Genomic DNA, 24253 nt, shown 5'->3' on the forward strand with positions numbered 1-24253 from the left:
GTGTCCTTATGGTTGAAATGTTCTTATTGTAAGTCGCTTTGGATAAAAGCGTTTGCTAAATAACACGTGATGTAACAAACGGTTGCCTTTAGTCGCACACATTAAACCTCGTCCACAGCTCCTTACGGGAACCCGATTGGTTTATCCCAAACTTTTCACTTAAAAACAGAATAGATGGAATTTGTGTGATCTCGTACAATCGAGACAATCGGTAACTCCAATCCTGCCCTGGAGAGAGCGGAACATTCTGAACTGTTCTTCAAATATTCATTTATAGAAGCGCTGATGTACATGAGGCCTTGTAGTCACAGTGTGGTTTTATTTTGTATTTTATCTGCGTCTTGTGTCCCTGGCTTAACTTCACGTCCTGCCCTGGTGTGTTTTCCCCCTGTGACTATGACTGTTTCCTCCTGTGTCCAACGCCCTGCACCTCCCCAGTGTATTTACACCATGTGTGTCCCTTGCCTCCTTGTCTGCGTTATATGTTATGTATGTTATATGTTTTCTGCTGTAATCCCCTGTCTTTTTCCACCTGTGACCCTCACCAGGCTGCACAGAAGTGTTTCCTATGCTTGTGCTCAACTTGTTTTGTTTCATTTTTAATAAAATGTTTTTGAGTGACAAGAAAAGAGATTGAGCCCTTCTGCCACCCAAACCGGTCTCTTATGCAACAATCTCTCCATTGACCCTCCCTCCATTCTCTGCTTTGGCCAATAGAAGGCTAATTACAAGTGTACTTGTTGCACCCAATGATTTGAGGCTGAAAAACTGGACTCAATCCCTTAAATACAGGTCGGTATATATGTTGTAAACATGCCTGGTGGGATTTCCGACAGCGCTACTCTAGTAGTAGCATGCAGGTTTATTTCTTCATAGACAGATCAAGGCCCGATGGGAGGGGATCACGGCGCATTAAGGAGCCCCTCTTAGTATAATGTGCTCGTGGGGCAACATATGCCATTTGTAACAAAAGAAACAATGGCCGACTTACATTTCGAAAAGCTGCAGATTTTCAAAGATCTGCCAGGACAAAGTGGTCAACATGGGGTTCCTGGACAGGTTTCTGGGGGAGAGAATGAGACACAGAGGTAAGAAACAGTTCTAAATGACACAGTGAAGATAACAGCAATGCTTCAACCTGTGGGTCTTCTCATTTGGATTTCGGATTAGGAGTTTGAAAGTTTCCATTCCATTGATTTTGCCTACTAGCCAAGTAATGAAACCATTTCCAGGGACATTATATCAATGATACAAATCCCTGAACACACACAGCAATGGTTGAACAGCCACAACTCTTATGTTTCGGGTTGCGATGATGCATAGTAGAAAAACAGGTGTGTCTCCATGGAAACGTGGACAAAGCCATGGAGGTGCTCAGGCCGGTGAAAGGACGAGACACCCACTGTAATCCAGATCACCTCGTTATTAATGCCAATGAAAGTTTTAAAGCTTTCTGGATGTGTGTGTGTGTTAAACCTCAGACGTGGTGGGAGGAACGCTGATGATGATGATTATATCCCACTATTGACTTGAGATTCAAATGACGTTACACAGACTCCAGTTTGTTCCGGTATGAAGCGGAATATACGACGACCACCACATGGTCCGCTGTGGTGCCACGCAGAGCTCCTCCTCCTGTCACAAGTGATGTTGTTCATCCACCGGCACTTTTTCAGAAGAACTCAACTCTTCTGGACCAAAGTAGATTCGTACTGAAAGTGTTCTTATACCTTTAAATTGAGTCAACTGGTTTATTGCGGACAACGACCCATTTTGAATGTATGAATCATAGTGTGCATCATTGTCAGATAGTCTTCTTGCTTTGTGCCACAGGCCTCAGACCTCACTTGGTTCATCTGCACTGAAAATGTCCTGTTTGAAAAACATTTTCTTTATCCCCAAACCTGTGAAATGTCACCTTCAGGTTCCCCTTTACAGTCAGATGTGCATGTGTCCAAGAAGATAAATCAATATGTACCGTATACACGGTGTGTCAATGTAACATGCAATTTGTTTCTTCTTTCAAATTGAGCCCCAAACTCCGCCTCCATTAATAACTAATCACATGACCTGCGTGACAATCACGTGTATAATGAGTCCGTGTCCCTAAAAACAAGGTGAGTGTCTAACAACTCATGAGCTATAATGACCCATTTCATTAACAAGTGACTAACTAGTCATGTGACTAGTGAGAATTACGCTGACTCAGCATGGGGCGGAGACAGGTGTCAAACGACTGACACTTGACCAGTAAGTATTGACAGGAAAAGTCAATATGAAGGTTTTATTGTCCTTTGTTTAAGGGTGATGCTGATTGCTGTCCTTTCCAGCTGAGAGGTTGGACAGTGGAGAGGGACAGAAATAGAAAAATACCAAGAGACGAATGGAAAAAAAACCGAGGGAGGAAGACAAACGAGGAGACGGAGGCGACACGGAGGGTGAGAATGAGAAAGAGACTCGCGGGAGAACGGGAGAAACGGTGCGGTTTCTTTCCAGAGTCACCTCCAAATGTGGTCAACGCGAGATGAGCCGATAATAAACACAAACACACACACATTGTCTCACAGCAATAGTCCATCGCAGGGACAAGAAGACCAATGTCCTCTAAATGAAACCTTTGATTCATCTGACTGAAACAACACCCTGCTGTCCCAGTCCCATATTGCACTCACGTGATCATAGTTTGGGTTCAGAGGTACTCGTCCCCCCCGTGTACAGGTGAGGTTACGAAGCCACAACCTTTTCTCAGAGGTGACTCGCCGCTAACTACCAACTGCAACCGGAAAACTGGGGCAGGCAGGGAAACGTCAGCAGAAATGCTTTACTATCTCCTCCTTAACCCTCCTGAGAGAACCAGAACTAGGGTCGGAATTCTGTTACTTCTGCTTCCAAAACACCAAAGTGGCGCCGGCCAAACCGCTGCACGGCTTTAAAACCCGACCGATGGTCGGTGTCTCGTTGGGTAATTTCATTTCTTATGAACCTAATTTGTCAATCGGGCCGCGAGATTAGCCTCCATTCCCCCAGGAACCTCCTCTGGGACGCGATCGTCGTCCTACTTGGGACCACTGAAGGATTCCAGATGAGAGGAGCGGGGAGAGCTGCTCCGTATGTCGGGGGAAGTTGCCGGTGGCTTATTTACACAAAGTGACGCAGCGCTTCACGATGTCTTCGCTCGGCGCGTCTCCACCCTGAGACGGACGCATTGGAACACAGATCACACTCCTCACCAGCTGCCCAGCTGAGGGAGCCCATGGCGCTAATTACAAAACCAATGAAACAATGACTCACGTTGTGATGGCCTGGAGGCCCCCCGGGCTCCTCGGCCGAGTCCCTGCACATGACTTATTGAGCCCCGGAAAGGGTTTGAGACGCCGCATCATCAGTAACGTGAGTCAGTATTTATTTGTTGGAGTTTGTTGCCGATCGAGCTGAGATGACATATGCAGAGTGAGTTACCATGCAAACGCTGAGCGCCTGCATGCATATTTTTCAACTGGATTACACTCCAAATCATGAGCAAACACACACAAGCGCACACACACACACACACACACACACACACACACAGACACACACACGAGTCCCTCTCCCGGAGGGCTGAGAGCAAACGTGTGGATATCAGCTGTGTGGAAGGAATCCTCAGCTCGTGTTTGGAGTTGTTTGGTCCCAGAGGTTTGGACCGCCATGCTCATAAATCAAGATCACATGCACATTACACAGGACGCCTACGCTGGGAATAAACACTCACACACTCACACACACACACACACGCACACACACACACACACACACGCGTTTGTTTGTGCTGCATTCACATGGCATCAGGCAAACGGTGAACCGGATAGGTGCGGTTGTTAGAGAACACAGACGTGTTAACAGTAGGTTCCCAAAAGCTAAAACATTTAATAAAAAGAAATGTGCAGCCAGATGTTAAGCAGCTGGAAAGCTCCAAAGTCAGTTTTCAACAAAAAAAATCCAAAGAAAAAGACGCATTCTGCCCAACTCTTTCTTTCAAAGGCAAAGGATTAACTGTAGTTTGCAGCAATTCCCCCAAAAAGACCAACCAAAAGGTTCCTCTGTGGACAGTTTTAGACTCTTTAACGTGACGCTCCTCTCTGCTGTTGGTGTACACGCTCATAACACCACAAAGGCCTGTAGGAGACACACACACACACACACACACACCTTTTCAACATGCACAAGGTGTCCTTTGAAAAAGGTCAACCTGAATACAATAATGCTGCCTCATATTTAAAACACCCCACACACGTGTGAACACACACACACGGGTGCGTTAACACAATTTAGAACGCGCATTGAGTCACGGCTATGGGAAGGTCAGGGGCTGTGTGTGTGTGTGTGTGTGTTTAGGTGACATGTACATGCATGCACTCTACGCTCATGTGTACTTTCACGGCACGTGAAGGTGGAAGTGGCATCACTGGATGCCAGAACTCACCCTGCCTCTCTTTCTAACGCTGTCTTCAGTCCACAAAGAGTCCAATGCGGCGGCTGCTTGAAGGCGCCGTCTTTCCCGCCTCACGGTGCTTCAGTTACCACCGAGAAGCTGGGATATGAGCGCGCAGCTAACGCCGCTGGTCTTCAATCGGACTGCAAGGAGGCTCATTTGCATTAAAAGGTGTAAAATTTGCGGCAGATGCCAAATTATCAAGGTTGAATGAGTGGAAGAAGTAGACTGAATACAGGAAGTAGACGTTGCCTTTGTGATTATTTGCAATCAGTCAATGGAAGTTACCATATTTGTAATTCAGAGAGACACAGAGACATCTTATGAGCCACCTGTCAATCACTGAGGCCCATCTCAAACATACCCAGCGTTATGGTCTATTTGACTAAAGGGACCATCATTTACAAATTTAATACATTTAATACAATTTCTATTCATCACAGACTTCTACACAATCTGTTTCACATATATTGTTCGAGGTTGAACACATTCCAAAATCCTTCTTTATTCCCGTTATCTTCTGAGAGGTAAATTGTGTTAATGGACATTTCCACACACCGGCCTTTACGCGTATTACAGCTGTAGGTACAAGTGTAGTTGTGTACTGCTGTTCTTCTTCGTTAGTTAAATAGTTGTATTATTCTTGTTGTACTCTGATTAGGAGCTTTGATCTGTCGTGTCTCTGCTCTCTGCTTTGTTCCGCAGCCCATCAGCTGGTTGTGGCCTTAATAAGACATCATCACGGAGCCCTGAAGGATATGCATGATGATGGCATGACCCTCAGCATGCTAATGTCATTTTGCATATCTGTGTGTGTGTGTTCTTGTATTATTTCATACAGATGCAGAAAAGCTTCATCATTTGTAGAAAGGGAATAATCTGAATTGATGGCATCGTGTGATGTGACCGGGATACTGTCGGGCTTTTAGGGGCCTCTGGAGAACACCAGCATACAGCACAGAGACCGCAATCATTTACACAGACAAATACACCTAAAGTTGAAACCTCTTGTAGAAGATAGAGATTTCCTAAAAAGATATTTTGAAAGAGTCTGTGTGTTTGATTCTCTCCACGGGGGGGATCCCTGCCGCTGCTGCTCAACACAACACGCACACACCATCCACACCTCATAAAAAAGACTATAAAGAATAGTTTATTCAAACTCTAGACTGCTTTGCTTTCAAAGGATCCTGTCCGGTTCCCCCAACACATGCCAGTGACGTCTCACACCGGGATTTAATAATCTGTTGAGACTGAATTAGCTTTCAAAACAACACACAATCACGCGGCTGTGACACACACTGAGGGAACACACTCGGTGATGATGTGGATGCACATCGATGGATTTACCTGTTTGGTAAATAATGATACTTCTCAGATCACACCCTGATTTTAGCATTATGTTGCTCTCCAACACCATCTTTTTTATCCTTTCTAGTCTTTGACCGATGGTCAAAGACTAGAAAGGTCACCATGGAGGTCAGCAAGATCACGCCCCCCTAACCAGCAACCCAAACAAGCCCACCATCTGTGAGCGGGTTATAAAACTGAGCAGGTAAATCTGTGTCTATATGAGCATTACAGGATCTGTCCCCTGTAACGGTCAAACAACAGCGTCAGATCAATAGAAAGAAGAGAAGCAGCCTGGAGACACGGACGGACATGAAGGTGATCACTTGTCAGTCATTGGCTTCGATGTTTGGAGGTGACGCAGACATTTTATCCGACACTAGAGGGACGGAAACCTCCATTGCTTTAAAGTCCCCGACTGCTCACACGCGATAGGGACACCATCGGCTTATTGAGCGCTGTATGGACATGAAGCCAACAGAGTCGGTACGGTACGGACAGTGCGTTTCTTTAGGGTCAAAGGTCATGGACCAAAGGTCAATGAGTGCTCAGGGCGCTATGAAGACGTCTCCTACCAGCTGTCCAATGTACAACAGCATAATGGATCCAACGATAAGTTTCTTACCTTCTTACTGAACATTCTTCAAGCTGTTTATTGAGGGAACGTACAAAGGACAAGTTCAGTTGTGTTAACGTCATAAAGCGATGGCTTTTCATCCTGATGGAACACACATTGTGGCATCTGATAGCTTTAAGTCACAAACAAAGTACCTGCGGTCGGATTAAAGAACAGAGTTGTTTCCAATCAGGAAAATTCATTTACAAACTGTCTCTTTATTATAGTGGAGGAATCACGGCGCTATCGCAAAGCTGTCGTGTTATTGGTGAGAGTAAGAAGGGGAAGAAGGGAGAGACCATAGGAAGCGAGGAGAGAGGAGCAGGAAAGGTTCACGAGAGAAGCTTTAGGAAATGTGTATGTTCTTGGTGTAAATCCCACCAAATCCCCCCAGAACCTCTGGAGACCCACAGCAGCGTCTCCTCCTTGTTTCCTTCATCTTCTCTTTTCTCCTCATTTCTCCGTTAATCTCTTTTTTGCCGCTACGCTTTGCCTGTTTTTACTGCATTGAGTCAGTGAGTCAAGACGTGGATGTTTTATCAGGTGCATAAATGATATGTATTAAATACCATAATACAAAAGATGAACAGAGAGTGCTTGTTTTATCCTTATCAAACCTTATCAAACCTCGAGATTTCAAAGATCTTCAAGTATCATTTACTTACAAAAACATCAAAACCCTTCAATAAAAACGCAACTTTCCACCGTTTTCAGCCTCTTTCGCCTTCAGTAAACAGCTCCTGTATTTTTTAACCCGGACTGTACATGATTAGTCTTTAGAACACTGCAGCCAGCAGCCGTCAAACGACCCAGTTTCTGGTGCTGAGGAACGTCGCTGGCTGTTACAGAACCTGCAGGCGTAACATCAGGAAAACCAGGATTGTTTCCCATCATTTTATTTCCCATCATTTCTCTATTAGAATTGTTGAATTTGACACTCTTCATCATTCCCATTTCAGTCAATGTTGATTTTAGTTAATGGTTTATCTCCTGAATACTGATTAGCATCAGACCAACTTACAAGGCGTAAGTACCTCCAGGGACAAGAACGCCTCATTTCAGGAACAGGAACTATTTTCCCCAAAACCACCAGCTGAACAAATCCAGGCTCAGCCGACACAAAGTTTAATCCAGCGTAAATGAGGAATGATCGTCTGCCTGCTACACAAACTAGCTGAGCTCTTCCTTGTGGTCCGTAATAAGCACTGAAGACTGCTGGTTTAGAGCCACTAGCAAGCTAGCAACTCTCCTGATAAACCTGGGAGAGGAAACCAACCATCCACCGCACAAAGAGGGGAAAAGACCGACAAGCCCCCAATTCGTGATAAAGTTTACCATTGAAAAAAAGACCTGAGAAAAAAAGACGTGGCCTCCAGTCGAAACCCTGACGTCTACAAAACAGAGAAAGTGCTGAACTGGGAATAAACGAAGGGCGCTACAGGTATGGGGACGAAGAACCTTTGGTGCATGCATGAATCTAGAAGCAGCAGAGGTACGGTCACACACACCATCTGCGTCTCCTTTCAGCCGGTGATGTAACAATGTTTATTATTCATAGCTGCTGAGATCATGGCCCTCATCAGTATTCCTCTCAGCACAGGAGCATTTCCATTTCTACCCCTGTGCTGTTGTTGTCTTGGTCCTGCGGTTACCCTCTGAGCTGAACTGCCTACATGGGCCTCGTACGTTACATGTTGTCCCTTTCTGGAACCGCACGGAACTACGCAGCAAACACGGCGCCATTCTTCGTAGGAGTGATTTTGTTTTCCTCAAAGATCCATTTCTTTAAATCCTTCTCCTTCCGTCTTGGTTGGAAACATTATGATCAGTATATATTATCATAATGGCTGCTCCGTTTTATTCTGTGTTTGTCCATTTAATCCCGTCCCTGAGCAAATGAAATGACTACGCTTATTATCTGTAATGACACACACACACACACACACACACACACAGACACACACACACACACACACACACACACACACACACACACACACACACACACTTGATTAGCAAGAGCTATTTTCAGAGCAACTGACAGGGCTGTGAAATGACAGGTGTTGCCATGGCAATTAAAACTGTCAGTCATTGTGTCTGTGTGGGTGTGGTGCAGTGCAGTCTATAGTTGTTCTACCTGTCAATCAAATGAACGCTTGTCATTTACTGTCCACACCATCAAACTCATTTTGTTTAGATTTCTTTTACTAAGTTCTGACTGTAAACAAGTGTGACTTTGAGAAACTCTACAGAGTTTACAAGAATATGTAGCGGCAGATCGAAGGAACTCTTTTCATTCTCAGCTGTCGCAGGAAGAGCTCTAGAAATATCATAACTGCAGGAGAGTGTTTGGGCATTTTGTGTTGTTCACTTGTCACGACGCCAGTGGAAGAATCGGAGGAGTCATCAATTGTTCCACTGGTCGAGTATTTGAAGGCTCAAAGTTCTCCGCCACATTGTACATGTATTGCTAGGACAGTGCACAATACCTTTCCTCCGTAAGCTAATGATCGCGATCATGATGTGACCAGAGGAAGCGTCGATCAAACCTGCCAGGTTAGCCAACTCAGATTTGAGGGTTAGGGTTAGGGTTAGGGTTAGAACAACAACCAGAGCAGCAGCTGATGTTCCTGTCGAAGTAAAGGACGGTTTGGACCGTGGAGAAGACAAATGATCATACAGCACGATATGATTCAACGGTTCAGCAGTCTGACAATATCGAGTGAAACATTAACTCATAACCAGTGTTCCTTTACAAAACACATCAATAATCTACTTAACATTTGAATAGAACTCAATAAGCAAAGGCCTGTTTCAAGAGGAGCGAAGGGGTACGAGAAGGCACCGGTTTCCTAGCAACACATGGATGGACAAACAAAACAACATACCCGTGGACAGAGAGAAGCAAACACCATCTGCCCACTTCCTGCTGGGAAGTTTCACCAGCACAACAACTGCCGCCCCCACGAGTAGCCGACTAGGGCCCTGATTGGAAAGATGGGAGACTACGTTATGCTTTTAATAAGAATAATTCAGAGGATTGGTCCCACAGTGGGTTTAAGCGTTCCAAAGGCATTAATGCCCCTTCAACCAGAGCGATACAAAGCTATACTAGAATTATCCCGTCACGGAAGACGCAGACATGGAATGCATATTGCATCAGGGTTATGTGATGTTACTGGGTGTTAAATGAGTAATGGCCTGTTTGTCTAAGCTGCAGTTACAGCAAGCATCACTAATGAATAGTGACAAATCGTCACTCGTCTTGCTTGTGCTTTGAGATTTCTTCACACTGCACTATTCAAATAGTAATGAGTTCACAGTTTGCATTGGCAGACTATCGTCTTATTATAGAGTTTGCTTGTGATCTTGAATGGAAATTCACACTGAAATGACAAAGTATCTGTTTATTCTGGGCCAACCTGAGATTAGGGGCCATGATGAACATCAGTGTTTATCCCGTTAGGACGGGAGATGTTACAGATACTGTGGCAGAAATGTAGAGACCGTGACTCTACGGATCTTTTTGCAACATTGCAGTTCCGTATTAAACTGTAACAAAGGTTGTTTGTAAAAGGTGGACAATAATGGCAGTAAGGATTACAGCAGCTAACGGAGGCTAGCAGTCAGCTAACAGCGCCAATCAGTGCTGCCAGTTTACGGTTTTGACCAGAAGGCGAATGAGAGCGAGGTGGATTCACTCCCCCGTTACCGTGACCTACGCCGTACGCCAGTGGACCAACAGCGCCACTGAGAAATGTTGCCAAAGCGCCGGGCAGTGCGGCAGCAGCAAGCTAGCCAGTAGCTTGCTGCCACATGTTTTTAAATGATCCAACCAAAAACCGCATCTCGACTTTTATACTCAGTTCTGTAAGAATGTTGCCAATTAGGCAACAGTGACGGCGCGTCGCTTAAGGCGCCGCTAAAATGATCCACAGCAACATTCAAAGAATAACGAGCTTTTCTCAGTTATGATGAATGAAAAGCACCTTGTTCAATCATTACTGGGATAAAGTTGTATACCTGCACAAGGCCGGGATGGGCTACAGGACAACAGGCTAGCAGCTTGGTGAGAAGAAGTTCAAGATGACATCAAGCTCAAATGCCGTCATGGATTAAAGTCCTGCAGCACACGCGGACACGTGGCTCTGTGAGCAGCATCTCACGGTCCTGTAGAGGCCTAGCCAAGTCTCCAGACCTGAACCCAATAGAAAAGTCTATGGCCCAGTGACAGCCGCGAAACCTGAAGGTCTGTATGAAGGACTGGGCCACAATCCCTGCTGCAGTGTGTCAAACCCGGTCAAGAACTACAGGAAACGTACCATGTCTATGATTGCAAACAAAGGTTTCTGTACCAAATTGTAAGTTTGCCTTTTCTCATGTATCAAATACTTATAACATGCAAAATATTTCTTTTTAAACCCTACAATATGATTTACTGGATTTGTTTTAGATTTTGTCCCCCCCAGTTGAAGAGTAACTATGATAAAACTCAGGCTAAAAACTAAAAAGCATGTATCAAATACCTGTTCTCCCCACTGTGTGTCATCATCTGACACCTGAAAAATATGGTGGTCATACTTCGAACTAGCCTATTCAGTTAGCGTAAGTAAAACACGTTGTCTTTGTCTTTGACTATGTGACTGTTTCAATATCATTGATTATTATGTGACCTGCCAAAGTTGGGCTTTACTTGTGTGCACTGGGAGATTTGCAGTAACTTAACTGGGGAACCTGTGGATGGATCGAATCAGGAGAAATGCTTTTCCCAGTGTGGGTGGGGAGCACGGAATCATCCGCTGGGTTTGGTTTAATCACGGGTCGACTATGATGTCAGAGAGGCATAAGAGTTTGATAATCTCTATGAAAGCTTTTATTTACAGCTTGTAAAAGCAGCTAATCATTGCATCATGATTCCATAAGGACAGCACAGTGGACCTTTTCGTCCAGCCAACAACACCGTCCCACACGATTGTTAGAAGTCATTAGTCTGGTTTGGTTCCCCGCTCGCTGCATTGCTCCATTACAGCCCTCACACTGAAACCCATTAGGTCCTGGTGTATGGGCCACCTCACCTTGGACAGGGCTTACGTACTTGGCAGCCCTGACGAATGTTACCTCTGTTCTGCAGTGTAGGATTGTGGAGGGGAAAGTTAATCTGTGCAGCACAAGAAACACAAAGGAAATCCGAGCATATACAGTAACAGCGTGCACACCGTTTCCCCAGTGGCAGTGAATGTGTTCTAATGTGCACACACACACACACAGAGCTTTGCACAGGTAATCCACCATAGTGTTTTGGCTGGAGGTGAATTGCAGCAGTGAAAGAGCACAATGTTGCTGCTTTTGTACTTTTAGGGAAACAACAACCACATGGTAAACTGTACATTATGAGCACGTGCTCAGAAGTGCACGAGGTATCACTCGTCGCTTTGCAGACTCTTCAGGCATTGAGTGTGAATAAATAAATCCATATTTGGAGGATACGGAGCTGGGAAGCTCATATGCTGCCATGGATGGAGGGTCCATCATTTATATTTACAATGCTAATTTAGGGCCGCCGTGATTGGCAGACATTTATTGAAATACACACATAAGCAGAGCAAAGAGGCAACGTGTTGTTTTGGAGTACGGAGAACCAACGGCTAACATAATATTTTAAAGAGGTGGTAACTGCTGTATGCGAGTGAAACGCCAGCGCTCCACCTTTAACAACTCTATAGGACCAATGCTGAGTCTGCTGACCTCCTGTAGCAGGATTCCATCCCTTCAATGGAAAAGCTGAGATAAAAATATAAACCCGTTGTCCCCCCTGGTCTCTCTGATCCCCTTTACTGTGTTTCACTTGAACGTTTTTACATTGCTTGATGTTTCCAATACAATACAGGATTGATGCGATGCTGCTGGCAAAGACCAGAAGAAGGGTACAATGGGAGGATGAAGAAAAATGGAGGAGAAGGAAGCAAAGTAGGTGACTGCTGACAGGGCTGTTCATGTGGGAACCACATTTGATTCATGGTTACACCCAAAATAGACTAGAACAATTTGATGACACATTTAAAAAGCACACATCTTTAACTGGGACCTTTGGAGATGTAGAAATAGGTATAAAATCAAATGTATTTCATTGTCACTGTCATGTCCAAGAAGCTGTGTTAATCAGGTTAGCTCACAAAGTCGCTAGGCTGCGTCCTTGCACCCTGTAGCCTTCTGGTCTAACTGGGCTGGTCCTCCAACAACCGCACAGGCCGAACCGAGCGCTTTCTGAAATGGGACGGTCTGTCCTACAGGGGGACTTCCTGCTTGCGTCATCAGCATTACCTCCTGCTGAGCTTAACAAAAAAAGCCTTAAAAGTCGAAAAAACAAATAAAGTAGAGCTAAATGTGCTTGAGCTTGTTCAGAAGCTGCTGCTTGAGTTCTAACAAAGACCAAAAAATGTGAGCACATTACACCAATTCTTAAATCCTTACATTGGCTCCCAGTATGTCAGAGAATTCATTTCAAAATCCTACTGCTCACATATAAATCACTACATGGTTTAGTGCCAAAGTATATCACTGATATGCTTCCACTACATCTTCTGACACCATCTGTTAGTGATTCCCAGAGTAAATACAAATCATGGGAAAGCATCATTTAGTTACTACGCAACAAACAGCTGGAATTAACTTCCTGAAGATTTAAGACTTAAACTCTGACCACGTTTAAAAGAAGACTGAAAACTTTTATGTTCAGCTTCGCCTTCTGCTAAATTTTACCTACATTGCACTTTTAACCTCTGCCTTTAATTAAACAATTTAATTTATAATTGTCTTTGCTGTTTTTAATTGTCTTTTAATTCCTGTATTTTATTTCACTTTATTGTATGAAATGTTACAATGTGAAGCACTTTGAGTCTGCCTTGTGTATGAAAAGCGCTATACAAATAAAATTGCCTTGCCTAAAGAAGTTTTCATAAACTGAGATGTTATATTTTGTATTACAACATTTCCATCGGTAGCTATTGGAGTGAATTCTATTTAAACGTGAACTCTTCCTCACTGTTGATCACCCGCCTCCGTCCTGAATGAATGAAATTCTCGTCGGCCCGCACTGCATGTTGGGATATGCTGGGCCGCAAAGGATAGATCAGACGTGTCCTCCAAATCGGCTCCCGGAGGACAGCGTCCCTCGACCGCGTTCGGAGGAGCCGACGCATTGGGACAGTCGAGTTGCAGCGCAAGTGACAAATGCGGTGGACGAATGCGTCCTTAAGGATGCAGCCTAGCGACTTGATACACCGATGTAGTCTCGTGTCTATGTCCTCCTCCTCCTTCCCCATGTGTGCCGGTCCGATTGTCCGCCCTGCCCCTGATGCTTTCCACCTGTGTCCTTACCCTGTACCCTTGTCTGCGCCTCCCTTTGTCCTGTGCCAGTTCGTCCTGTGGTTCCCACATGAACAGCCCTCGACAGCCGACTCTCCCTGACTCCAACATCACTGACAACACCATCCTGTAGATACTCGCTCTACAACATCAGGAGAACACGTGCTCTTCTCACTCAGAAGGTACTGATTCAGGCTCTTGTCTTCTCCCTCCTGGACTACTGTAACTCTCTCCTGCAGGTCTCCTGCTACCACCATTCCACCTCTGCAGCTCATCCAGAATGCAGCAGCTCCACTGGTCTTTAACCTTCCTAAGTTCTCCCTCACTCCTCCACTCCTCCGCTCTCTTCACTGGTACCGGTGGGTCATCCAGTTCTAAACATGGTGCTCACGTACCATGCTGTGAATGGATGGGGTCCAGCTTACATCCAGGACCTGGTCCAACCCGACATCCCGACCCGCACTCTCCGCTCTGCATGTGATAAACTGCTTGTTCCTCCTCACTGAGAGCAAAACACTCGACTAGATCTCCACTCTTTGCTGTCCTGCTCCTAAATGGTGGAAGGAGGTCTCTGAAGACATCAGGACCACAGAGAGCCTCCAGACATCTTCAGACCAGCTAAATGACATGTGATGTAATGTCCTGTCCCATGTTAAACAGAACCAGCGCGTACGTCCACTGTCAAGCCTGGCCACGTGTTTGTACCTTGTTCACGCTCGCTTTCTGTTGATTTCATTTTTCAGCCTGGTGTTTTATTTTCCAGATCTTGAACATCATGAACATGGTCTCAGGAATTGTGCATTTGGGTTCAGGGCCGCTGTCCGGTTGTTACAGTCCTAACTTTAAATAGATTGACGTCGGATGAATCTCGTGTATACGACAAAAGTAGTTTTCTCAACATCCTCATATGACAACATGATACAATTCTATGAAACATTTTAGTGCGTTTTCATAAATCCTGCAATCGGTGTCAATTTCTACTCGTTACCTTCCGTCTAAACGGGGCACTGATTCCGGTTCAGGCAACAACAAACACAAGTTCCACACTGAGAAGAACATTGGTCTACTGGCTGAAACCAGTCCTCCTGCGTTGACCTTTTCAAAGGTATTGTTACGTGCCAGGGTGTGGATTTTTCTCTTGGTTGGTATCTCTCGAGGTGCTACCCGGTGATTGGGTTCCACCGGCTTAAGGATAAAAGGAGGAAGGCCGAGTCGACCGGGGGGATGCAGAGCTTTCTGAATGGATTGTTGTTGTGAAGCTTTGTGGTGGGAGGTTGAGGACCAGGTGAGTCTGGGGGTCCCTATAGAGGTTATTGGTTGATGCCTACAGTGTTTCTTGTTTTACCAAAGTTTAGACAGCGTGCATTTGGTTGAGTGGAAACTTCCACACACCTTGCACTGATTACGTTATGTACTTTGCAGCACATGGATCCTCCATTTTCTTCCATTATTTGTAAGACCTGTGGGCACTTGAACAATGTGTGTTTCATTTTGCACAGACAAGACGTTTTGGAAGCTTCTTTACTTCTGATTATGTGACCCTATGAGATAAATATGACCCTAGAGGGGTCAGAGGGTTCAGGTGTTGCACTCATGAAAGTAAGGATTGGAATAAATCAAACCTATGAATAAAAGGTATTGGAGACTGTGGAATGTAATGAAAAATGTGTGATGTCACAACTTTAATGCTGTTTGAACATAAGTGACTTCCTGATGATAATTCTGGCGAACAGATTTGTGTCACTGTGATGCTTCTGTCACACAACTCACCTGAACACGCCCCCCCTCACCGCGAAAACCACTCCCACAAACATATCAGTAACTGCTGTTGGGTGAAACTGTGCTAACATCTCTTTTTTCCAAGCTTGGTTGACTGTGTGCAGTTTTCTATTCATTTGTATCTGCCTGTTGGTCATGTTGACATTGGCGTGTGCGTCCGTGTGTACTCACATGTAGCGCAGGTGGGGGTTCTTGGAGAAAACACGGGCCTGGATTGTATGCAGGTTGCTCCTTACAATGGTTCTGCAGACAGACACAAAGAGGAGAAACACGTCAGCTCGATCACTCCCAAGTAGTATTGTCAGTTACAAAGGAGGAGAATCTGAGATGAATAATCACCCAAAAAAGAGGAGATGCAAACATTTGAAATATGAGCAGATCTCAGAGAGCACAGGTAAAACTTCTTCGTCAGCAGCGGTTAAAAATAAGTAACCCCGACGGTTTTACACATCGCTTGAAATAGAGCCGAGGTAAGCAAATTATTAATTAACTGTAAAAAAAAACAAGCAATATTGAAAAGCGTTAGTCCCGCCCCATTGGCTCAACAACTCGGATCATTCGGTTGCAGAAAATATCTCTCCTCAGTAAACATGAGTGTAGTTTAGTCTCCATCTCTTCTTCAATACAGCAGGATGTTCGTTCAGTGAATGATGGCCAACGTGTGTGTGTGTGTGTGTGTGTGTGTGTGTGTGTGTACTAAGTGTCCCTGATGTTTTTTTGATTGCTGAACAACCAAAACTAGTTCCCTGGGCTCCATTCTAAGCATGTTGAGTCTGACCGCCTGCCAACCGTTGCCAATTAGCGCTCTCAGTGTCGCCCATCAGAGCTTCTTTGGATACGAAATGGAAAACTGAGCAGCTCAGTTTTAATCATTTAGTGGTAAATAAGAGTGGAGGCAATGACTGACACCCAGCTGGAGCATTGGAGGCCGGACATGCTCCTTCTCATCTACTTTCTACGTGTCCTCCTCGTGTCTCCTCCCACAGTGCTCACAGGCTCTGGCAGTCGGGTCAATAGGTCAATTGGTGACTCTCAAAGGTGTGTGAGAGTAAAGTCTGGGACTGAGTGGACTGTCCAGGTAAATTATAACTATCTTTTTATATAATCCTTTAGAAGTACACATTGCTCTACTCATAAGTGTAAATTAGAGATATTACAGAGGGAATTATGATCTGTTTAACAATCGCTTTAAGCAGCACATAATAAATCATGAAAAATAATGATTATTGATTAGTCTCACTGGATCCTCATTATCCATCGAGTTGGACACGTTTGCCTTTGGGAAGTTGGGAACAGGACTTTGTTTTCATTAAATACAGAGGCAATAAAGGGAAAGAAGTCATTGGTTTTACACTAACAAGCTAAATGCTACTGCTGAGGTGACAATGCTAACATGCTAATATAGAGCAGTGAGCTATTTTAGCATCTTTGCTGTCTTGCTTCAGCATTTTGAAATGCTTAGAACATTAACAACATAACAGTTGAATCCAACAAGTTCAGAAGGGGGGGCAGACAATGTTAACAATCTCCTAACATGTACACTCACGTTTAACGTTTAACGCCTCTCAGCTTCTACGATTAATAGTGACCTGGAAACGGTTTCCAACACACAGTTTAACTGGAGACAGCAGCTCTCTGTTACCTGCTGAGTGGTGGTCCTACTCTTTAATATCTGTGATACAAATCAAAGGGAAAAGAACAACTCAATTCAACCGTTTCTCTGCATTCACTTGGTGTAAACAGGTCCGTCAGGGTTCCACGTCACACGTCAGCACTGCAAAGAGTTGCCTGTAACCAGGTAACTGCTCCTGGCAACCGGACCACTGTTTTCTGCAACCGTGTGCAGAATGGTGGGATTAGCAAACTAGCTACCTAACTAGTACAGTCTGACTCAACTAGTTAACTAGCTGGCTTACCTAGTACACTCTGGCTGCACAACTTAAGTAGCTAGCTTAACAATTCCACAATAGTTCATTCCAGTGTAGCAATTATATCCTGTGCAATTAAAGAGAAAATGGCGTAATATTCCTATTTTGCCTGTTATAATATCACAGCTTGGCACAATACGTTACAGGGCTGCTGTCACCCGTATTTCTACATTTTCATGCTTCATTTTGAAGTCGGTGCTCTTGGCATTATTCCTGCTATTTCTCTATATGTACTAAGCATCAAATCTGTACCAGGGAATTCAGTGACTGGGATTTCCATTGGAACAGTTCACCACCGCGTGAACCGACATTAGAAAAGGGCGGATTGCTACTTACAGCCTCTGTAAGCCGGTGTAGAGCTCCATGTCCACCTCCCTCAAGGTCTGCAGACCGGTCCAGTTCTCAATGTGTCTGAAACACGGCACAAGAACAACATTAATAGAGGGTAGAGTATGTATTCATCTTCCAATACTTCAATTCAACACATTACACAGGAAAACTCACAAAGACAAAAGCACCTTCAAAATGTGTTTGAAAAACCGGTAAAAAAAATAAAGATAGGCTAAAGTTACAGAAGGGTAAAACTAAACCACCACAGGGGAAGAAGGAAGACAAAGGAATTGAGGAAAACCCAACAGGTCTTGAGTCACTGTTCGCAGAGAAGGGTCATGCAACGTCTGCCAGTGTTTGAGGGGCAGGACTCAGCAAAGGGTTAACTGCCCTCCGTTGGTTATGGAACAGGACCCGATGTCCTGCTCAGAGACGTGGGACATGGGGCAGCCGGGGTTCCAGCCGGGGTTCCTGGCGCGCCCTCTCTACTCCACGCGCCACCGTCGCCCATTAAAGCAGAATGTTTTACGTCACATGTGCTCATATCAAAGTACCAGATAAAACACTCCTGATACTATTAATACTAGACTGTCACACAACGGGGGGACGTCCTCCTCTGAACACTCTGAACGCTTGTGTAGCCACAGCTATCCCTACACGGCTAACTTCATACATAAAAACACCCCCTCTCAGCGCAAGTGTTCATGAACCGTTTGAACAGAAAGCCAATGAGGTTATTTTGCAGTGTTTATGTGGGAATGTCTGAGCGTGGCCTTGTGGGAGCCCCCGCAGCACAGACAGGAGAGTGTGGCCCAAATCACATCCCACTGAACATCTGTTTACCCGAGAGACGTCCTCATGGCCCTGACTGTGTTACAAAGGTATTCATGGGAAGAGCAGTTAAAGGTGCTGTTTGTCCGTCTGTCTTCCTGGAATTGATTCATCACCAAAATACCTTTACAAATTTACTCTTAACGATAAATCTGATAAAAGGCTGTGATAACATGACACTACTTTGCCTCAGTTTATGGTCATAATCTGTAGTAGCAAGTCTTCATCAATACAGTATGTATCTATTTTTGGAGAATGTCTATTTGTCTATTTAGAATACAATGTCTTCATTAGCAGGTCGCTACCGCTTCAAAATATGTTGATTCATTCCAACATGGCGAGCTTTGTATTCTACGACAAAATCTCCGACCTCAAGGCTTCAAAACAGCAGTCCACAAACCACTGGGTGACCATGTCCACCTGCAAGTACCCGTCATGACCCGTACAAGGTCTGATGGCCAGTAGGATGAAACTGTATTTTCTGCCTAGATGAGATTAATTTAACAGGCTCCCTGTAAGTTAAGAAATTACAAAAACTCCACATGTGCTCTTACCATTTCTTGTATAATTTTAATGCTTCTCTGAACAGTATGCTTACAATAGCATTAGTCAAACCATTAGGAGAAACCCAAAGGGAGAACGACTGTCAGCCTCTTTGCAGAAAACTCCACCTTAATAAGCGTCTTGGACGCAGCAGGTCACAGTTGCCACCTGCTCAGCTGCTGACACACTGAGGACACAGCGGGACATTTAGCCGCTAAAGAGACATTTAGTCCCCAAAGAGAGAGGCCTTACCAGCCAGTCAGGTGGAAAAGCACATTACTTCATTTGAATACTTACTCTTCCTCTAGATCAGTGATTCCCAAAGTGTGGGCCGCGGAGGTACTGCAGGTCGACCAACAAGAGACATTTGCACGACTATTAAGACTGAAACAAGACATCAATTCTAAAATGCACAGAATGAAAGGATGTCTCTTGTGCTGATATAGTGACACTATTAATTGTGCAGTATCGTGGGTAGGTTTGGATCTTTGCCGACAAATATGATGTGGTTGCATCGTTCCACTTTTTTAAGAAGTACCAGAACACAAATTGGTCTGTCACCAACGATCAGGTTGTTCCTGATGTTTACTAGTTAATAAACGCTATCAGTATAAATACAACACATTATCCATTAGTTGAGTATACGTTTCTTTTTTTAAGAGTGGAGAGTCCTGTTCATTCAGAGCGTCTGAGCCTCGACCTCTGAGGGAATACTATCAACTGATGGGTGTTCCCTTTAAATCAACCAACCAGATTCCACAACGTTGCTGTCAAACTTTTCAAATGTTCCCATCTCTGCTGCTGCCTAAGGTCATTTCAGCCCAAATCAGACGCGACCTTCCTCGACCCGGTCACCTGCAGTGGTGACCTCATTCGTCAGCACCAGCAGTGTCCTGACCAGGGAGGGTTGGGCCCGATCTGGCCTCAGCATCCCTACTCTTCAGCAATCCTAATTCAGGATGGAGTCCGATCGCTTAAATAACTTTGCACCCTTCTTACTGTGTGCGTGTGAAATAAAATGTATCAATTCTAAAGCATTACCTTTTCCTGCCTGATCTCAGTGTGTAAGGAGTCCACCCCCCTCACCCACACACAAACCATCAATGTTTGCCTGCCAGGACAAGAGAAGTAACTGCAGAACCACAGCCTCCTACGGACTCTGCATCCGAAGCGCGAGAGCTGGAGAGGAGGATCTCAGCAAACTGTTCATCCAAATGATGTTTATTTTTTATGCGATCTCATCAGTGCCTCCTCAAAGCCAACTGGGGGAAGAGTTCCACACATGTCCAACTGGGGGAAGAGTTCCACACATGTCCAACTGGGGGAAGTGTTCCACACATGTCCAACTGGGGGAAGAGTTCCACACATGTCCAACTGGGGGAAGTGTTCCACACATGTCCAACTAGGGGAAGTGTTCCACACATGTCCAACTGGGAGAAGACCACTGAGGAAGACTCACAAGGCAATGTAGGGATTATATAATCCATAAATATCTTGGAGCAGCAACCACAACAACTCTGGCAAATGGATGGATGGATATACAGTATGACTAACTCAAAAAAGGTCTGGAAGGCAGTCACAAGGAAGACACAATAGGTAACCCCCCCCTTCTCTTTAAAACACACTCAAAGTTAGGCAGGAAGATGCAGGTAGTCGTATAAGACAAATCTTACAATCTTGCCGAAAACAAAATGAAAGTGACTTTGGAGCAGATGAGCAGCAGATGAGTTTACTGGGAAGTTTGTTTACTGTTAATTTTGTTTGGTCCTCATCCAACACAAAAAGCTCAAAGTAACTGTTTTCCATCCGCTGTGGGCAGAGCAGTGGGCCGGAGGGATTTGGTATCACTAGCAGGGGATTAGCAAGTCAGCAGGTGGTCAATGGCAGTACAAAAGGTGCTACGTAATGGGCATTAAACCATCACGGGCCTAAATATTACGCAGTTGGCTGCAGCAGAACGCAAGATGAGCCATGGACACACACACACACACACACACACACAGAACACGCTCATGATTACGAGGCGCAGATTTAGAAAATGGACTTCGGGAAACTAAGGAGTTACTGAGACGTACGCTGAGAATCCGTCCCAGTTTTAACACATGAATAACTGTTACATCGTGATGCTGAATAATGAAGGTACCACTTCTACAGACTACTTCACATAACTATTGTCGCGATGCCACAAATAGGAGGTCACGGCACGGTTATTGCTTTGGGTTTGTATCAGAACCGAAGAACATTTCTTCATTGAAAGAAGAACGACACCGAAGGAAAAGGTCCCTCGTCCCGACTGACCTCCGGCAACACTGCACCCAACAAATCAACTGCCAGGTATCTTTTCAAATGCGTGTCCTTTTCCAGCAGTGGCGTGCACGTTGTGCGTGACACAAACCACGCGTGCTGATTCTCAGCCTGCTGAGACGGCACCACGCCGCCCTCCCACCTCCACGCAGACACACCTGCAAGGTGAGAAAAGAACCTCACGCGAGTAGAAGCTGTAAATGAACAAGGAGGCATCATCTGCACCTACTGATTCCTTAGTGTGGATGTTCTGCAGCTGTCCTTCAGAAATCCTTTCCTGCTTTTGTCTCTCTCTCTCTCTCTCTCTCTCCCCCTCCTGCTCTCTCACCACCGATGTATTTACGCCTTCTGAAAGCCAGCCTGTCATTATATGAAGGAAAAGGCCCCCCAGGGGCCAACTAGCTGCTTCTAACATCTTCAGCTATCACATGCTATTTATTGAAAGAGAGAGAGAGGATTGAAGGAGAAACCAGGGGGGGTCAGATGGTTGGGATTGCACCTGTGCCCTAATGTGTGTGTGTGTGTGTGTGTGTGTGTGTGTGTGTGTGTGTGTGTGTGTGTGTGTGTGTAAGGTGTTAGTGTTGAATTGATTGCTGTGTTCGGTTCCAGATACATTAAACATTCATGAAGCTCAATTTACTAAAGAGACCAGCGAATGTTTATGTGTGGGAGGAAGAGCGGCGGCTGACGTGTGGGACCGCTTTGCATGTAACATTACGGAGGACATGCTGACAGCGTGTTTAAGTATTGAACAGCCTTTGACGTGCACGTGTGAGACACCAGTACGAAGAGTGGAAAGAAACAACAGCTTCTCCCATCATGCCGCCGTGATGAGCACCTTCTTGGAAGTGTACGCTGATGGGGTCACCATTTGGAGAGCTGTTTTGGGTTCCCTGGCCTCAAAGTTTAGGTGCCTGGAATAAGGTCAGCGGTTAACAGAAGACCGACTTGAAAGGTTTGTTCTATGATATTATGTTTGTCAGCAGTTGAGCTGTGCGTTTTGGAGATGCTCTGCACGTCTACCTGCTCATGCAAATGTGGTGTAGTTTCTTCACTCAGCGTTCACTGCGCTTATACTGCTAAGAACAGTTCAATCTCAGATGAATACCTTTCTTAACGAGTATTGCTGGGAAAACTGGTCAATGGTAACTTCAGTTATTGACAGATATGTCAATCTTTCAGCAACCTAAAAGTTGACTGTGGTGATTTGTTGTCATAGTTAAATGGGATGGAGAAAACGAAAGTACTATTAGACAACTTCATAGCATTATTCTCTTGAGCATTTGAAGAGAAAATACACATTTCAACAAATTTAAATGATTACATTTTTCCTCAAAATGGCACAAACGAAAATACAAAGGACAAAGGTCTCTGGTCTAAACTACCTGAAGGTACCAAAGCACACATGAAGGAGAAGCTTTTTGGCGCCTTCTCATCCCGCCGAGCTTCTGCACTTCACTGACTCACCGACCTGTGTGGAGAAATGAGGCTGAGACCATTTCTGCTTTTCGGCTTTTATAAGCACTGTTTCCAATTTTTGGAAGAGAGAAACAGGAAATGGTTTTTCACTGCTTAAAGCGATCATCTGTTTTAACAAAAAAAAAAACTTTTGAATTACAAAGTAAAGTGGGTGGGAGGAGGGTAATGGTTTGAAGGCAAATCTTTCCTCTTTTATATTCTCTCAAAGAACAATTGAATTCCTCCCATGCACCAGTCACACACACACACACACACACACACACACACACACACACACCCTCGTACTTCTGTCTTTGCAGAGATGTCACATTACCAGCACCAGCCAATGTTTGCAACTATCCAATTTAATTTCACAGTTAAAAACTAATGGAAAACAATACAGTTTTAGGAAGTTGAACTGGTGAGATTCACTCTTCATCTATTTCATGTTGCTGTGAAACAACTGCATGCGTTTCTGGTGAACGATGAAGGAAACCACACACACACACACACACACACGATGTATTCCAGTGTGTGAGATCCGGCTGAGCTTCACCACGCAGGAGAAAACTGGAGGAAATGTGTGAATAAGGCAAACTGAGCGAGACAACGAATGAGGGCAGAAAACCTCTGCAGTGCAGCTGTGTGATTGCATCTTTTCCTCCTCCGAAGCGACACCAACTCTGTCTGTCTCTCTCTCTAAGTGGAGATAAACAGCTTTCCTTCCTGCCGGCTCACCATTTGAACCTGCCGGTGCGCCGAATGCGACTAGAAACACAATATTTACTGTTGCGGATCATTTCACGGAGTGAGCGGCGTTCTGCGTGCACGTCCCCGGGCGAACTGAGCGCTCTGATGAGGGTGAAAGAGACATCAATCATTTCCTACGGCACAGACACGACAGCTCAACGCAACTGAACGTCAATGTCAGGAATGAACAAATTTGAAGATCATCAAAAGCTACAAAGACTACAAAGTGCACACATAGGAGCGCCTAATGTTACTTAACGCCTCTCGGCTATTTAGGACGTATTTAGGACATAAAAAACTCAAAGAAAATGTGAGTGTAAGTTCTGAATAATAGCTGTGACGATTCATTCCTTTCTTATTTTAACACGTCGATTAATTTAGTTGTTTTGTTGTTGTTGCTGCACAATGTCAGGTAAAGATAAGGCTACTAATATGAAATGTAATGATATTTGTTTGTATTCTAGTAGAATTATACATTTGGCTGCATAGGAATGTTTCACACATGTGTTATTTTTGTTAAATCAACAC

General features: G+C 44.7%; 1 protein-coding gene across 1 annotated transcript in view; it reads right to left on the reverse strand.

Moving 5' to 3' along the window:
• The window catches only part of LOC120809241 (NT-3 growth factor receptor), a 106424-nt gene that overhangs the window by 65528 nt on the left and 16643 nt on the right, over nucleotides 1-24253 (reverse strand). The window contains exons 2-4 of the mRNA XM_040162910.2: nucleotides 17846-17920; nucleotides 15753-15824; nucleotides 992-1063 (exon numbers count right to left, since the gene is read on the reverse strand). Of these exons, the coding sequence (XP_040018844.1) occupies nucleotides 992-1063; nucleotides 15753-15824; nucleotides 17846-17920 (219 nt within the window). The remainder of the gene's footprint in view (nucleotides 1-991; nucleotides 1064-15752; nucleotides 15825-17845; nucleotides 17921-24253) is intronic.

This window comes from Gasterosteus aculeatus, chromosome X (assembly GCF_964276395.1).
Source record: "Gasterosteus aculeatus chromosome X, fGasAcu3.hap1.1, whole genome shotgun sequence".
NCBI lineage: Eukaryota > Metazoa > Chordata > Actinopteri > Perciformes > Gasterosteidae > Gasterosteus > Gasterosteus aculeatus.